At 43.7% G+C, this 18,449-nt stretch overlaps 2 protein-coding genes across 3 annotated transcripts in view; both read left to right on the top strand.

Annotated features, from left to right (window-relative positions):
* LOC135378534 (zinc finger protein 501-like) overlaps positions 1 to 5,936 on the top strand; it is a 47,857-nt gene extending 41,921 nt beyond the window's left edge. For both annotated transcript variants that reach the window (XM_064611585.1, XM_064611584.1), the window contains exon 4: positions 4,706 to 5,936. In XM_064611585.1, the coding sequence (XP_064467655.1) occupies positions 4,706 to 5,877 (1,172 nt within the window). In that variant the 3' untranslated portion in view covers positions 5,878 to 5,936. The remainder of the gene's footprint in view (positions 1 to 4,705) is intronic.
* A 9,352-nt stretch (positions 5,937 to 15,288) lies between these two features.
* The window catches only part of LOC135367364 (uncharacterized), a 40,386-nt gene continuing 37,225 nt past the window's right edge, over positions 15,289 to 18,449 (top strand). Inside the window, exon 1 of the mRNA XM_064600589.1 lies at positions 15,289 to 15,426. Coding sequence (XP_064456659.1) covers positions 15,339 to 15,426 — 88 coding nt within the window. The 5' untranslated portion in view covers positions 15,289 to 15,338. The remainder of the gene's footprint in view (positions 15,427 to 18,449) is intronic.

The following is an 18,449-nucleotide window of genomic DNA, read 5'->3' as shown; positions in this document are numbered from 1 at the left end:
GGCAGCTTCATCTCCTGGTGAGCTATCTTGCTCTTGTGGACCTGGTTCCACCTAATCCTCGACCGTTACCTTTTTGTCGCTTTCATTTGTTGTTTATTATGAAGTTATGAAGGAAGCGAGCACTCCCAACCAGAGGCGGATCCAGGATTTTCTGGGGTGGTGGTCCTGCGTTGGACAGTGTGCTATTATACCACTAAGGTCAATTGAAACTCTATGTAACAATTGAAATTCAGGGGGAGGGATCAGGGGGACCCCCCAACCCCCCAAAAAAATCTGCCTCTGTTCCCAACTATCTTCGGGATAAGGTCAATTCGGGACATGTCGATATATTTGAGCCTCATAAATTTTGCCTTAAAGGGGCACCAAAATGCAAAAACAAGTTCACTTCAAATTACGTTCATCCTATCTTAATTTCGTCCTTGTGATCATAATTTGAAACTTTGATTCCATTACTGGACTCTTTCTTGCTTCGGCGGTAAGCAGTGAACGTCGTTTCAGCTCGTGCATAGGTGTTTTTAGTTCATGTTGCTCGTGCACGCGCATGCCAAGCCATGGAGCAGTCACGGTGAAAAACATAGTGCGCGTTGCGAAGCGAACTCGCGTCAATGTCCAAAGGACGTGAAGGTAAAGGTTGTCAGTGGAACATTCGCGAGAACTGTTGTTGGCTACAATTAGTGAATCGGTATTGAAAGATGCAGCAGTGCTCAACATGCCGCGCATATATGGAACACTACGATCGGACCCGTTCCAAACCGACATGCCCACGATAGGTGTGCGCACGCTTCCACTGCTGTCTCATTGGATGCCGCCAACCTTTGCCTCCTTGGAATACTATTCATTGCCGCCAAAGACGACTCTTTTTTCATTGCGTTTTCTTCTAAATGGTAACGCTGTGTGAACTGATTTTGCTTGCATTATACTAATTGAAACACAGACTTTAATTTAAGATCAAGTTGTTTTTGCATTTTAGTGCCCCTTTAATACGACAAAGTGCCATATCACGGCCCTGGCTTTGCTGTGCCTGAGATTGTGTCCCACCTGCAGGGGTGACAGATGCCCATTATCCCTAAAAGGGCTCATTAAGTTGCTCTTCGGTGGGTAAGCAGGGTCACCATGCGTGTGCATGTCCCCTGGAAGCCTTTCCAGAATTTCCTCTACTCCGGAACTCAAGGACACACACACACAAGACAACATTCATTCGTCTTAGGCAACCGATGCTTCCATGGGTGAATGTCATGTGTTGTCGCAGCAGCCGTGGAGGATAATGGAGCGCTGGTCTCTCCTGTTATAGTGTGGTGACTGTTGTTCTGCAGACACGTTGATCAGGATGTGACACCGAGTGAGGGCCTATAAGAAGAAATAGCAACATAAATTGTCATATTTAATAGAATTATCAATTTTGCAGCCTTTGGATGCACAAAGAAGATTGTGAAGTGTGAGTGGCATAAATGTTTATTTAGATCCAAATAATTCCTCTGACGTCTCTTGTGGCTAAGCTCCCTTTAATGAATTTTAAAGCCAGTGCTACCACAAAAAACAAAAACAAATACGTTCTACGAGTAATTAACAACGTCTACGGCAGGCCAGTTTCTGTCACAATTTATTTCTTAATTTAAATGGGCATCGCTTACCTTGTGACTAAATTGCTAACATAGTAGGTGACATCGAAATGAATGGTAGCACAACAGCACTCAACAGCATCTAAAAGCAAATGCAAGTACACTCATTCTTCAAAGTTAATGATCATATAATAGTTCTAATGTTGAAACAAAATTGCTTTATTGTGTTAAAAAAATAAAAACTGCAACTCGCATGTGTTCCTCCAAACATGCCAAGCTTCTCTGTCATGTATGAGGGCCATTACAATACCGTGTCAAAGAAGCGAGGCAAGGTACAAGCACTTCGTCAATTTCGAGTTTGTGTAACACTTTTCTTCCCTCGAATTATTCAGCCAATCAGCGACAGTGTGGAGCTGTCTTATAAGGGAATCTCTAAACAATGGTGATGATGGTATACGAAATGGGGAAAGAAATATGTACCTGAATTTCTGTGTGAAAATATATCACCTGATTTTCACCCGTTTTGCACAAATCGTAACACCCATAATTGGAGAACCCTATACTGATACCTCACAATTCTCAGCTACATCCATTTCGGATACTTTACTCATAGTTCAGAAATTGGAAGATGCGGGTTTATATCCAATCGCCGGTAGCCATCACATTAAATTCCACCATTTAATTACAGTATGAAATAGGGTGTTGTGGGGCTTCAGTGTTATTGTGCTTGTCCTCCCGTGTTTCATTGCCTCAGCTACTAGTACTGTCACACACAGCAGGGGAATTAGGAGCATGGAGCTGCCTGAAAAACAAGATTCCATTTCTCAAGGGCTGTGCCTATTCTCATTGAGCTAGGCCTGTTTGCACAAATGAAAGTTTGAGGTCTGGACAGTGAACCGGTGCAGTTTTCACTTTTGGAAAACTGAGAATGGAAAGGACCAGAGGTCAAGCACAGGTGTAACTTTCACATCAGAAACACATTTACTTGGACATGCATGCCATAAAACCCATTAGTTTTTTTTCTTCTGAATTTTTTTGCAAATTTGGCACAAACCACGTAATTCCTGCCAGTAAACTTCGCAAAATTGAGATGCTAACGTCTGTAGCTTGATAGCCTTATTTTATGATATGCGTGAAGTTGTCCTTTCTACACGCATTTAATCAAAGCTGCATCCCACTTGCCTGTGTGGCAAAGGGGTTCAGCCGATGCTTATCAACTACCAATGGTGAAAATAAAATTTGAAAGTGTAAATTCTTGCTTGAAATTTTTGTGTGCCCTTAGAATTTGCAAACTTCTTAATTCACAAACTTTGCAAAAATTAGGGATGTGCAAGCTGTTACGGTATACTGATCAAATGCTATTTGAGATGGAGATGAATCGGAACAATAGAAGGACAGTTGTACAACAATGCTAATTGAATTGCCATACATATTGAAATTTGACTACAGGTTGCGTTAGATATAATAAAGCAGGATTGAGCTTATGTATGACTATGAAGTCCAGAGTCTAAAACGATGCTTCCTGGTGGAGCTGGAGTCATATTAATTTTTTTTCAACTTCCACTTGTACGAATTGTTGATCAAGCACTGGCCGGTTCCTGCAAAAATGTCAAAGTAGCAGGGGAACCAGATAAATTAAACTCTACAGTAGACGAGGGGAGGGGGGCTTCGTTTGTCATCAAAGGCTGTCTCGGACATAGGAAAGTGTCTACAATCATTTGCATAAAATTCAGCTCCTGTAAACTCTTACTGAGGATGTTAGCTTGAGAGATATTATTCATTTGCATTCTCTTCTCTCTGCATTTTGTTCATTCTCAAGAGGTGCGACACTGAGATGCTTACTGTCATTGGATTCATGCTGGAAGTAAGGTGACACCTTCATCCCTATAATCATGCTGCCGGTGTCATCATGCAAGTCATTATTGACCGCAAAACTGTCGTCTTGTGTGGTCCTCAGCTGTCTAACATGGATTCCACAATAGAGAACAGATTCTTGCAAGTAAACAATTTTTTGCTATTCAGTGAATCGTGCGTAGTGCACTCCATTGGTCAGTGTGTGGTACATGGGTACAGTGGGGAAGTAGGAAATTCCCCAAGGCTGTTGTCTCCACTTGATGAAGTGTATAGGCTGGATGTTGTCTCTGACTCAGTGCCGGCCTACCCTATAAGCGAAGGCAGTTGCTGACTACTTCACTCAGCAGCTCCTGAAAATTTTTGGAAAATTTTCACCTTCCTGCAGGATAACACATGCATATAATGTAGCACCAGAGCGCCACAGTGTGACTTTGCCTAGAAAGAATGGCAGGTGGCAGAAAGCCAGTTTGTTCCAGTGGTGGAACTCTCACCTCTCCCATGTATGCTGACAATTACCCTGCTGCTCCTGTCACATCATGTTGATGTTGTTCATGTGGGATGTTGATATCATGCTCTCATCAACATACCAAAGACTTGTTCAGATAGACCCGGATGCATTCACAATATCGATATTCTTCCTTAGATGTCTTTATTTGCCCACAAACAAACAAATATGAACTGAGGTAGGCAGCAGTTTTAAATGCAATGCTGAGGCTGCTTCAGCACAACTCCTCTCCTTTTGTCACTGCTTTTGTGTGTGTCCCTATTTTATTAAACTAACCAACAGAATTTACATTACTATCTAAAAACTGACATCTACCTTGACCTGTGTGTTCCTGTTGGTGTGGGATTGAAATCAGAGATCTATGTGGGTCAATGTTGAGAGGGTGAATGTGTTTTATGTCTGTCTGAATGAGGCCCTGGTGTGCAGGTGAGGCCCCCGTAGCATGGCTGACTGGCTTCATGTCCCACCACTGGGTCTTGTTGAGTTTTAGTCAACTGCCACCCTTTCGCTGCTGCGCAAACGTTGATGAGGCATGACATGTTTTTTGTAATTCTGTTGAATCATCCATTGCAATACATTACCTGACCATTTAACACACAACATCTCCATTCCTCAGTTTGTTTAAGGGCCACTCTGCAATTTTAGAGTAGTATGTATAGTGTGGACATATAGATACAAGTGGCCATATTTTTAGGCATGTGGTAAATGCTAGGTTGAGGTATGGCCTGAGTTATTTATTTGTTTCAAGTTTGTTCCTGTTACTTACAACATCTCTTTGATATTTCAGGTGAAGCATGCTCCAGTGGTACGCCTTCCGTCAAAGAAGGTTTCAAAGACGACTACACCTCAATCCCTTTGCCCTACGGCCCTTCAAATGCAGTGCTGGTATCTGTTGATAATGCAGCGTCTCCCCTTGCCACCAAAGAAGCCACTCAGCTGACAGAAGGGGTATCTCAACCTAGCGGCACTCCACTGTTGATACCAGCGCAAGAAGATTCAGCAGGGTCGAGGTCCAGCATGGCCGAGGACATAGGAGAGGACACAATCACTGGCTCCTCATCGCAAAGCTCCAATAATGAGACACATCACAGTGCAAAAGGTGCCAGTGTGAAGCACAAGTGTGAACTTTGTCCCGCCGTATTCCTTCGACTCGGATTTTTGAAACGGCACATGTTTGTGCACATGGGAGGGAAGCTGCATAGGTGTCGCCTCTGTCCAAAAGAGTTTGCACAGCTTGCACAGCTTAGAGATCACATGCAGTCGCACATGGGAGACATGCCATGCAAGTGTGAGACGTGCGGTGCCGTCTTCATTGAACACAAAGACCTGCAGCGTCATGTACGAACACACACCGATAAGATGCTCTATAAGTGTGAGGAGTGCCCAGCAGCATTCGCTCAACTCCCAGAGCTGAAACAGCACACTTTATTGACCCACACGGGAGGGACACCCTTCAAGTGCAAAGTCTGCCAGCAAGCGTTTGCACAATCTGCACTCCTGAAAAGTCACATGCAGTCACACACAGTAGAGAAGCCGTATGAATGCGAGCTCTGCCCCGCTGCATTTATTCGGCTGGCAGATTTGAGGCGCCACATTGAAACACACATGAGGGATAGGCCGTTCAAGTGTGAACTGTGCTCTGCCGCATTCTCCCTCTCCAAGAAACACAAAGCCCACATGCGAACGCACAAGGGACAAAAGCCTTACAAGTGCGAGCTCTGCGGTGCCGCATTTGCTCGCCCTCAAACTCTCAAGGGGCACATGCAAACACACACGGGTGAAAAGAGCCACAAATGTGAACACTGTTCCATCGCATTCCTGCGGCATCAGGACTTGAAACGCCACATACGAACCCACACTGGAGAGAGGCCATACAAGTGTGGGCTCTGTCGTGCCAAGTTCTCTCAGTCTCAAATGCTGAAGGCTCACATGCGAACACATGAGCCACGAGCGACTTAAATGTGAACTTTTGTACCGTTGTACAGACCTAGCTTTGGCGCTTAAAATGGTGTAATGAACTGGTGGTCGTTTGTAATCTCTTATGTACATTTGTCCTCAAACATCCTTGTAGCTTGGTGTGTCGGGGGAAAAGCATGATTTACCTGCTTTAACCTGGTTATAATCAGGTAAGTCCCACTTTCTCCCTGAATGCATCATCATCAATTAGAGTAAAACTCTGAAAATCCCGAAGACAAACTTGCAAGAGTGCAAATTCAGCCACCGTTGCACTGGACAACAGTAGACGGTGTGCGTTATGCACAACCACTCGGCCTCTTAATGCGAGAGTCCCCTTTACTAAATTTGCTTTTTTATGTCTGTTCTTCTAGCTCATATCGCCCAGTTTTACCATACTTTACACCTCTTCAATTAAAACGCAATTTGTGCCCTGATTTTGAAAAAAAAAACATAAAGCTAAAAAACACAAGGGTCAAAATATTACGGACATCGTGTCACAAATTACACCTGAAATACAGTCATTCATCGCTTTTCTGTACTCCTAAGGGCCATAAAATTGGTCCACGTTATTGACTAGTCTTGTACTCGGACAAAAAGTAACATTTTTCCAAAGGTGTTACTGAAATAGCTAGAGAAGCCTAAAAGGCTGTTAATGTACATCTGCTCTGCTGCAAATGTAAACTGGATGTGGCAATTTTTTTGTAGATGTACACTAGTGGCATGGGCGTGAAATGTACAGTAAAACTCGCGGATAGCGATATCGCGTATTACGATATCACTCATAAAACGATGGTTCATGATTTTACCGTCAAAATATACATTGGTTCTATGGGGAAACGACCCGCGTATAGCGATGGAGACCGCGGTTCCGAGTATTCGTATAACGATGTTGGACGCTGTCCCGTGCGCGTAACCACGCGGCGATTTTCGCCGCGATAAGATCCGGTAGAGTCTCGATGCTACGAATCTCACGGGGTAGCGGAAAAAATTCGTATCATCTGAAATTCACATCAAAAGAATTAAACCAGAATAAAAATTGAGGCAAGAAAGTAGACAGCGACTGTTCATTTTCCAATGCTGTCAGTGAAAGAGGTAGGTGGTAACGCTTTTGTGTCTCCGTATTCGGCCGCATTGGCTCAAATTCGCGAGATGATTCAAAAGGCCTACCACGTGCTTTCCACCCGCGAGTCGCGCGACAGTGTTCTAAAGCGAGCTTCTCCTAGAGCACGCAGGCGTTAGGTGAAGCCGACTTGCGGAATGGTGACGTGTAGTGTTGCCAGAAGTTGTCCTGCTATGTTGTCTGGTTCCCTCCACGAGTTCTGATCGCTGTTTTCCCAAGCCACTGCGATGTCACACAGCTTCGCGTTTTTTTTTTTTTTTAGCATCTGTTTCTTTTTCTTTTGCTACACGCGGGGTGGCGCTATTTAGGTCAGCCCACGATGTACCCCGTACAATGATGGAATTCGCGATTACCGTCAATATCGTTATACGCGGGTTTCACTGTAGTTATGATGGCGGCGACCAGTGTGCTTGACTGGAGAGCTATCCCACAACATTAATGTGCATGATAATGAAGAAGGCAGCAGCAAAAGGCAGATGCAGGAACGTAGAGGACAACACAGGACAAGTACTTACCCTCAACTAAATGACTTTAATGCCGAACGACACGCTTCAATGCAAACAAAATGGGAACAGTAGGCCCTTACTGTTACAAAGGCACTTTCTTTTCTCTCTGTTTATCAGTTTAATCAAACTTTCACGCTGTCCAACCAAAATGCAGCGTGCATTTCGAACCCGATTATTCGAAATGTACCTACAGCCACATCTGCTTAGTGCAAAGGGTGAGCTGGCGAGAGCCCATACAGCAAACCCAGTTAAAACTTCGTAAAACCCATTTTGACCCCGATTGCATCATAGCCACTTATGGTAAAAAACCAGAATGGCTAAAGTGCAAGCTGCTGATTCTCCGAACTGAAAAGCTTCACGACGTAAGAACAGCACAAGGGTAGAGAGAGACACGCTCTCTCTCTCTCTCTGCCCTTGTGCTGTTCCTACGGTGCAAAGCATTTCAAATGTGTACCCAAGTGTGTACAAGTACTTGTTGATTTTCCCACTGGAGAATTTGCATTCCACCTGATATTTACTGACATAGACCGATTTGACCCTATTTTACAGGTCCAGAAATGAAACCCGATCCCTACTGCCTTGATTTTCGAAAAACAGAAAGCCTGATGATGCAATGGTATCAAAATGAAGGGCTGCGCAGGTTCTGACCAGAGAGTGTTTGTTTGCTTCTCTGACTACGTTTGCCTGAATTTTTAGAGCTCAAGCAATGTTTCTGTGTGCATGTGAGACATTTGTGGCACATCTGCTCCTATCAAGTTGCCTATATCAAATGTTTTCCTTGTTCCATTGGCTTCGTTATGAGGCTTGTTCATTATCGTAGGTACTGGATCTCGAGGTCTCCAATAGTCTAATACCCCTAGGACACGGGCACGAAACATATGACATTAGGTGCTTAGTGAGTACAGTTGTGATATCACTCATGCTGTGCCACACGGACAGTTTGATGCCATTTTGTGCTTACTGAATTCCCCACAAGTAATTCGCCCATAAAATGCCTACGGACCAACACACGGACTTCGACTTCCAAACCCACACACGCTGACTTCAACTTCAAATCCCACCATACTGACTTCAACTTCAAAACCCATCACGCAGACGCTTGAGATGCCACCATATTGTTGGTTCTGTATCCAGCTCCAGTAGCAGCGTGTTGCATAAACTGCGCATGTTGTTCAATTACATTAGATCTGCTCCACTTGAATGCTCACTTGCTTATTATATTATATTTAATATTACATGCATTTTCAACACGTTTAACTAAGTTACGTTTTGTAAAGTAGCGTAATTTACATTTTACTTATTGAGTGGGCTGCATCTGCATCCATGGTGCTTAATGTCATTAGAAAATGACAGGTAGCACGAGCTTCGTAAATAACGTTAAATCCAACGCCTAAAACTTCATTTCTCGCGCCTGTGAGGCTCGGCAAGCTCACACACACACCGCGATCCGCGCAATACCTGGTAGTATATGCAGATATGAAATGTGCAACTCAAAAGTGACGATTAATTATACATGAGACCTGGTAGAGCCCTGGACCGGTAATCCAGAAGATGTGGGTTCGAGTCGTGCAGCTGGCTAACCTTTTCAGTGTTTTTTGCCGCATTGTTCTTGCAGTGGCATGAGCTCCTCACGTGAGCATGCTCACACTAGTGTTCATATGGTGACGAATTAGCATATGTGAGAGTGACCACACAAAGCATCACAGTTGTGTACGGCAGACATGACACCTGCACTACGCATTTCATACTTGGTACAAGTGACGCAAGTGATGCTTTGAAACCATTCCCTGGTATGCCAAGCAACAAATATGACTTCTTGAATGCATGTTGCTTCAGCAACCTAGGAATCTACTCAAGTTATCTAATGTTAAGTATACCACCATGGGCATGCACTCATTTTTTCATTTTTAACATAAGTGAGGTATAATTAGGGCATGACTATGTTCGGTTAAATGTCTTTCCAGGATTCGGATCAAGGGTGGAGCGGCGGGGGAAACCAGGTGCTATTAATACAATAGAGTGTTACCACCGGGTCTTTTTAGTTGTCCAGCACACGACCCGTAGTTAGAAGTGCACATGTTGGTCAAACACGCATTCCTCACGGTTTATCGTCACAAACAACACATGATGTCCTTAATATAGTGTAAATGTGTCTCCGCATAGTTTATATTTGCACTCAGATAACATTTTCATCAGATATGTACATAGACTGCTACTAAATCGTGTACATGATACGTAATATAGTGTAATAACGTGATTGGAATTCTGAGAAAAATTGGACTTAACCCGAACTGGTTTGAAACTGATTCGTCCCAGATAACACAAAATGATCCGAGGAATGTCTTTGGGACGTCCCTCTGCGGATGTTGAGGACGTCCGAGCGATGTGCGAGTTTGGTTCAATAAAAGTCCGAAACACGTCTTTATGAAACTCCGATGGATGTCGCTTAAATGTTACAGGGACGTCCATTGTGATTTCTACTGGACTTCTAGGAGTCCTTATTGGGACGTTATGCATTCACTCGAAGCGGGCTTCCCTGGACAGCACGTCAGCTTTGCAGAGGTGCTAGCCTTATTGTTATTACAGCGTTCAACATGGTAGAGGTTTTCAAACAGCATCGATCAGGACATGTGCTGATCGATGCTGAATGAGAGGAACCTTGTTGAAGAGATTACGGTCATCAAACAACAGAAAATGCTCACTTGTTCCGACATAATCAACGCTTGTCCTTTATTAGTTACCCAAACGAGTTTACATGTATAATAACAGTGACAAATTCAATAGCTAAGGCAGTGGCGGATCCAGACCATTGGCTAGGAGAGAGGGTGGACCCTTTGTCGGAGCGCGTAGTGGGGAGGGGAGAAATGGAAATGCAATGCATAAACTAATGTTGTTGTTTTTTGGGGGGTGCGATAGCCCAACCGTCCCTCTCCCAGAAACGTCACTGCACTTACCAGAGTATAAAACCAGGGTTGCATCAAGCATCGTAGCTTGCTATTGGCCTACTTCATCACAGATCACTACTGTAAACACACACAATAAATATTGCATCACTAAATCCCCATCAGAAAGTAATACGAAAAAATATCCGATGCATACAACAATCATCACTGTCCTCCTTCAGATTCACTGTGTGTTGCACTCCCCCAGTAACTGGTCGTGCGTGGTGCAACCTGCACCGTGCAACCATGCTGAACTTGCTTGAACGCTTGCTGAACTTCAAGGGTGGCATCATTGAAGAAGCACCCTGACCTTCTGTCAAGCAGCCTGGAAACAAAGCAAAAACGTACTCAATATTTGCAAAATCCATTCCTAATTTATGTGTTGCACATTCCAGGAATCTTGTCCTATCAACCAAGCGCCAATGATCAAACAAGAAGCAATGATCAAACAAGATCATACACGCGCCGAGTCGGACAAACAATGTTGTGTAGAGCGACCAGATCATTGCTAATCAAACAACAGTACATAATTTCACATTTAAGGAATTCGAATGTAGGAATCGGCTACATACCTTACTCGCCATCCTGCTCTCGCCTGTACCTCACAAGCTATAGGCCGGCACACGCACTGCCAACATGGAGAACATGCCAACGGAAATTTGCCTTCCCGCCACTTTCAAAGATCAGTTTCAGCAACACACACGTCTGTACTCGTCCTCATAACATGAGCAAACACCAGGAAGTATTACCACAAACGTAAACATCACAGAGAAGATTGATGTCGACCGCAGCGGTGCTTCGTATTCTGCTCGGAAATGCGATGGAAACTCAATCAAACCAAATGGCATCAGGGATCCGTTGTCCGTTGTCGCGCGGACGCCTCACGGCCTCACTACCATCAGACCATCTGCTCTTTCCCTCTTTCTCTCAACAACTTGCGAGAGTGAGAGGAGCTCGCGCTGCTTCGCACTCCGACTAACATTTCTTGGGCTTCCTTAGCAAAGAAAAACAACAAGTAGAGCTGCGTTGTACAAGGGACACGTCCCAGGAACGCAACTTGTGGGACCTGGGACTTTGGGACATTTTTAGGACGTCCGAATAAAGTTTCGTGTTGTCTGGGGTGAGGGTACAATCGTGCGGAATCGGGTTAAGCCCGAAAAAGTCAGACTATAGGTATGAGGGACGATTTGAAGGGGTCAGTATATGGCGGACATCGTATTGTAATTATTTATTTAGAAAAAAAAAAAAAGAAAAAATAGGGACGTGCCAACCGAATCCGCGAATCCTAGGCGGGGATTCAAGACTTGGGAATCTGACTCCTAGTGCCCAAAACGGCGAATTGAATTTTTCGAATCCACAGACCACGTTTGTTCGTTTGTTCTTTCGAATTAGCGCCTCTGGAGTCCGCCGAAAGCCTCATTGACCGACGGGCGTTTTCTTGTTTGTTTGTTTACATTGCTCTGGACTGAAAGAATTGAGGCAGGAACTGTTACATGGCAAGTTTAAAAGTAATTGTTGAATGTTATGTCAACATTCTACTGTCAACAAAGAAGATGATGACTCATTGTCTGTGACACTCGCGTGACAGACATCGCGTTCATTCTAGTTCCTTCTATAACGGAATAAACACATCATCATCCCTCTCTGTCCTGTCTCATCTTCAACACTAATAAGGTTTTTCTTTTGATTGTTGCTTTAGCTTTATGGAAATAATTCAGACTCGAGAATTTATGTATGTCTTGTAGTCAATGAACAATATGTTAAATATGTATGGGTATACTTTCTCCCGAAACTGAACTATGTTTTTTATTTTTGTTTTCATTAAACAATTTTATATCATATTCTGCATCAAAAAACTCTCCGGTAGAAGTTTTTTTTTTCTTGGCTTTTTAAACTCCCTTTAAAGAAAGGATTCGAAATATTGGAGATTCGTAAGATTCTTGGATTCGCAGAACCTTCCCTGGATTCGGATTCGCAAAATTCTGGATTCGTCGCATCTCTAAAAAAAATTATACTCATTGAGGCTTTCTATTGAATTTTGTTTGCACTTTTGCCATCTGTCAGCATTTTATAGGCAGCTGCGTTGCAAGAAAAGTATTTCGAGTGTGGTTCCGTGGGGACCTAGATCATGGAAGAAGAGGATTTCTCCTTGTTTCCCTGTTTCGATTGCACTACCAAAGGTACCATTTTGGAGTGGGGCATGTTTGAACGCCCAGAACCCCCCCCTCGGGATACACCAGTGACCTTGGGTTAAAGTAGTTTTATCCCAACACGTAAGGACTGTGGTACTCCCAAGAAATTTTGCTACCGAAAGCGCAGGTCAAGTGATTTAGTATTGACTGATAAAGTTAAATCTTATGGGTCACTATACGTGACTCTTCTTGCTCTGAAAATTAACTCTTGATTTTTATCTCTCTCCCTCGTCTAACCTCAAACAATTTTAGGAAACCCACAAGAAAGATGTGAAATACGAACCCGTTGCCAGGGCAGCGTGTATGAGGGTAACTATGTATGGGGGGGGGGGGGGGGGTCTATGAGGACTTTACATGGTAGAGGTGGTGCTTCCCTTTCCCAAGTGCACAACCAAACGTTCGATTTCGGGGGTTGAACTTGAGCCTCCTTTACGCCTCCCTCCCTTCCTGGCCACGCCCATGTGTTGAAGGCTGCGTTAATTCTGCACCGTGCACTAGCGAGAGGACGCTGCGGTCGCTTGATCGACAGCGACACCCGTGGCGATTTCGCGCGTAACGGTCTGGTACTGACGCCGTATCGGCGCCTTCGCGTATGTAGCTTTGGTGCGTACGGGTGTTTTCCCGAATTTTATATATCGGCTTTGGGGCTTTGGACTCATTAACCCGTGACTCTACTTGTGTGGAAGTGGTTTGTCACGTAAAATGTATGCGATGGGGAAGCCTTTTGCACGTGGAACATTATGTGTCTATGCACAATGTGTGACACAGTGTGTAACGCAGACAAGCGTGTAGTATTCGTGGCCCGTATTTACGTGAAGTTAAGTGCATATTTATCCGCAAGGGACTACCAATTATAGACTACACATCAGAGACTAGCTACGTCCAGTACCTGCGCTATGAGGACGGAAATCTCGCACTGAAGAATTCACAATAATACAGTCAACAACAAATTGGAATATACATTACGAAGATAGCGAAAAAAAAAAAAAAAACGTGCTCGTTTCTTTCTTATGCATAATCCGTTAACGTGATGATGCACTGTGAGGATAAGTTTCTTAGTCAAATTATTCCCAATCTTGCATCGCTCAAGTCGGGGGATTCCCTTTTAGCCCTTTGTGCCTGCATTTGATGCACAGTCATAGTAATAAAAATCAATCAGTCAATCAAGATTGTTTCAGGATATAAATAAGGCGTGTTTTTGTTTGAAACTGGATATGTCATGATAATAATGTTTTATTAGTGCTAAACAACGACCACAGCGGCCTTAGTATAGGTGAACATGGCGCATCAGACACATTGTCGCAAATTGCAACATAGAAGCAGCCAGAAATATCACGCAAAAGAAACACAAAACATAAACTATGCTAAAAAATAAAAAAAATGACAACAATTAAGAAGAAACAGTGAGGTTGCTGTTCGACAAACGCATGATTACTTTTGTGTGTGTTTGCGTGTGTGTGCGCGGACGAATAGGAAGGAGCAAAGAACCACTTGTAAACTGAGATCACAAGATTTGGCAACGATAATAAGATCGTAGGGACAGAATGCACCTACATAAAATGATGACGGCTTGCGAAACGCAGCTCGGGGAGGACAAATAACTCCCTGTGTTCGCATGCAAGCTTTATATTGAAGGAACACGAGGTCCAAATCCAGTCTACGCCGACACGCCGCAAAATTAGGGTCCGAGTAAAAGAGATAAATACTGTACGACATATGGCAGACACTAATTTTAGCCAAGCTCCACGATGTTCACTAGTCATTCATTGGTGTATTTCGCAACTTTTTCACGTCAGTTGCTGTGCTATAAGTCCGCATCGTGATGCTCAACTGGTCATTGACAAATATACTAAATGCAAGGAATAAGTTAGTTTGATACAACGGATTTGAGCGGCACGTTGGGTGGATTGCCGTGAAAGCGCTCTCTCAAATACGTGATCGGCGGGACGATACAGCGAGAAGGACGAAAACTTTACGGCAAGTTGCCTCTCCTTCACAGTAAGTTGGTTGTCGTGGCAGATTACCACATAGAATTAGTTTCCATTTTGTCTTCTCCTTTGACTTTCTATGCAGGCAGCTTCAAATCGCTCTTTTCGAACGGCGAAACTAGCACAGCACTGCTAGACGCTGCTGGCTGGTACCAGGGCATTACGCCGCGTTTCCCCGCGAGGGGCCGCTGCCGTCGATAGAAAACTCTAGCGCACGGTGCCCTATGATTTCGGTCTGGTAATGCACGTGTTATTGTTTCAGAACCACTCAAGTGGGTGATTTCGTGATTTCCAAGCGATTCTCCAAAGTGGAAATCTTTTCATAAACCACTTGCAGAAAAATTTCCACCCTGGGTCGGTACCCCTCGGTTGGTATAAAAATTTCTGTTCTGAAAACGCAACACATGCATTTTGTTCCGTTAGGCTTCACAGCTTACTGTGGGGTACGGTTTCCAAATGCTTTCTTTTGTGACACAGTTGTTGTTCGTGTGCCGTACTCTGTAGTTCGCTTGTAACCAATTTCTTTTCTTTGTTTACTCTAGTTCTAGCGCGAAGGCGTGAACGAAATGCAGGAGCGAAATTCTCACTTGGGGAAATCTTACAGGCTCACGGAGAATTTCGTGGTGCGCAGTCTGTTAACACTGTACCTTCTCATGGATGGCGCTATCTACAAAGTTTTGAAGTTGGACGTTGCTTTGATTTCTTCACGTTCAAGTATGGCGGAAAGATGGGAATATAATTGTCCCAAGTATGTCGATTTCAGTAACCTTGAGCAAGAGGACGGGAACCCAGAAGCATATTTTGGTGAGTGCCACTTGTGCAGTTCTCAATTTCACATCATGTAAGACTTCAAATGAAGCTTCGTTGGAACTTTCCATGTCTCTATTGTTGAGCACTGCGAAGTTACAGTGAGTCTGCGAACGTCGGGAAGTACGTTTAGCGGCTCCCTAAATGTGTCGTTGAATGTCACGGCATCAATTATTACCAAGAAAATGTTCACTGCCATCGTAATACTTACTCAGCAGCAAACAACATCACTATTTATTAGGTTTACTCATTACAAAGAGAGAAAATGTTGCGCATATCAAGAGCAAGCAGCTATTGCATGCATCGTGTTGCGTTAGAGTAATTGGAGGATGCCTAACCTATTTGAAAATTATTTGTATCTCCCGGGAAGCGTGTGGTCCAAACTGATAATATTGAAGCAGTACTTCAGCATGGGTACTTCACACTTCATCCTGAGTATATGTTGTACTTATTCTTATGCAGTTATCCTAATTATAATACCGATGTTCGTTTGTATCGTGAACCATATTTAGATTAGCACATGAAGTGGATAATGAAATGGACTTTGTGTGTAGATAGCTACAGAATATCCCTGCACAATTGTTTTATTTTTGTCAAATCTTGCTTACCTTCAAAAATACTGAGAATGCTATATCTTCACACTGTGTGGGTCTCCTTTCACTTCCGGTATGATACTGTAGGGTAATTGTGCAAACGAAATGTTGCAGGATGATGTAAAAATATACTAGAAACGAATTTTGGTTGGGAAGTTACAACCAAAGAATTGTTTATGTAGTTTGTGTCTTAAAAGTCTGTTTAAGTCTGTACCGGGAAGTTACTGACACTGGCAGCTGTTTTTTTTTTTAGGTTTCTATTCCCTATGATATAGTATATTCCTTGAATACCATGGAACAGAATAGGAAAGACAACGCGAATGTTGTCCTGTTCGTCAAGTCTGCACCACTGAAAATACCTTAATGAGCTGTATGCAGCACTTGACGTGATTACCGTGGGTAGCAATTGGCAATATCCTCTGGATCTCTGCTACTGAGAACTGCCTGTTCACCGAGCAAACAGGGCACTTGGAACGTATTTACAAGATACCACTTTGTTTGTGAATGGTTCATGCCACATACTTTCCCAACCTTCACCCACCCCTGCTAAACAAAAACAAAAAAAAAATAAAGAAAAAGAAATCGACCAAAAAGGTCTGACAAGCCAATAGATACTGTTGTCACGACACCCCTACGAAGTTCCGCCACCCCCTGAGATGAAAATCCTTGGTTTTATGTCATGTCGAACGGCTGAAAGGAACATGCAAGCCCAGAATTTACAGCAAAAAAAAAGAAGGAATTATCATTGGTTCTCCACCCTTAGACATCTGACACAGACGTAATGTTGCCGACCAGAATTTTGAATGCGAAATCGTATTTGTAGGCATCTCGACATTTCTTTTCAATCCACATCGCATTTGTGTCCTGGAAACTGGTGAAAGCACATACCCTTTTGGTAGCTACTGTTCACAGGACACAGAAAGTGACGCAGCAGTTCACATTCAACATTATAACAAGCACTGCACTAGAGGGAGGTGTGTCCCACGACTTAACTGTGCACTGCGGCGCACTGCACAGTGCCTATAGAGACACGTTGGAGGTGGGAAATAAGTAGTAAGTAGTAGCAGCTACATGTAATAAATGATAATGGCCCAAGAAACAGCTACTTTGAATGGAGCAATTCACAACTTCCTGTTGAGGAGGCCACTGTTTATACCATTATGAACCATGACAGGTAATGATACGGAAATGAATCGTGTTTGTATTTGTAGTGACATCCTGCGTACTTTTTACACAATACTATATGTAAGACTGTAGCTGCTGCTTGGACGTGGGGAGGGATGTGCAGCCAGATAGAGGCTTTCATTTAATGTGCAGTGTGAATAAATGAAGCAAACTAATCCAGTTGTCTGAAGAAAGCAGGGTGTGTTCCTACCTGGAAAACCGAGAATTGTCAGGGAATGTTCATGGGACTGGAGAAGTTAGGAGATTGCCAGGGAAAGCAGATGTAGTTAGAGAACATCGCAGACAAGTGCCATGACGATACACAGGGAATCACAGGTGCCGATCAGTGCAGCTGAGCGGCCACACCGCAGCAACATTGCTGCGAGTAACAGTTGGCAAAAAAAAGAAAAGAATGAGGACAACCTCAGAGGCAGAAAAGTGGGCCACCCAAACTAATAAGTGACCTCTAACAATAAAAGACAAGGGTCATAAATGAGGCGCATTTCTAGGCCTCCTACTGCAGGAAAAAAAATTTGAGAAACATCTATTTGTATTGTGTTTGCTTGATTTCAAGAGGTGATCTGTATGAAAACGTTGGACCAGAGAGCAAGTTGTTTTTTTGTTTTCGTGGAGGGATTTTGCTTGTAATAGTCGGTGAAAACCTGGAAAAGTCAGGGAATGTGAAGACTACAATTTGGTAGACGATGAAATGGCAGTGAGTGTCGATGGGGAAAATCGAACACACACACCTCTGATTGCCTGTCATGCACGCTACCATGGTGAAGAAGACACAGAAAAACATGGGTGGACAAACACCAGTAAGATTGCTGAGCGGGTTAAGGTGTCCCGCTAGTTGGTGGTAGCCAAGGTCGTGCTGAAGACCGGGAGGTGGTGGGTTTGAATCCAACCACTGTCTGTGCCCTCTGACGTTTTCCCCTGGGTTTTCCGAAGACTTTCCAGGCGAATGTCAGCACAGTTCCGCCTGAAGTCTGCTCAGGATGCATACTAACCCCCTGTCTCCCACTTCTTTCTGCTGTCCTCTCTCCATCTGTCAACATCTGTACGCCACTCATAGCCACAGCTCCTTCGTGGCGCTAACACGGAATAAATTAAAAAAAAAGCTGAGCAAGGGATGTGTTCACTTGCAACACAGTTTATTGACAAACTAATGGCTGAATTCTGACTGGGTTCAGCTAGCTCATTGAACTTTGCCTTAACAGTGTCCGTACTGAGTCGGAAGGAATGTCCTTACTTGACGACGGC

Source organism: Ornithodoros turicata, chromosome 1 (genome assembly GCF_037126465.1).
Source record: "Ornithodoros turicata isolate Travis chromosome 1, ASM3712646v1, whole genome shotgun sequence".
Classification (NCBI taxonomy): domain Eukaryota; kingdom Metazoa; phylum Arthropoda; class Arachnida; order Ixodida; family Argasidae; genus Ornithodoros; species Ornithodoros turicata.
The sequence above is the reverse complement of the archived record's forward strand: the minus strand, read 5'-3'. Positions and strand labels throughout refer to the sequence as shown.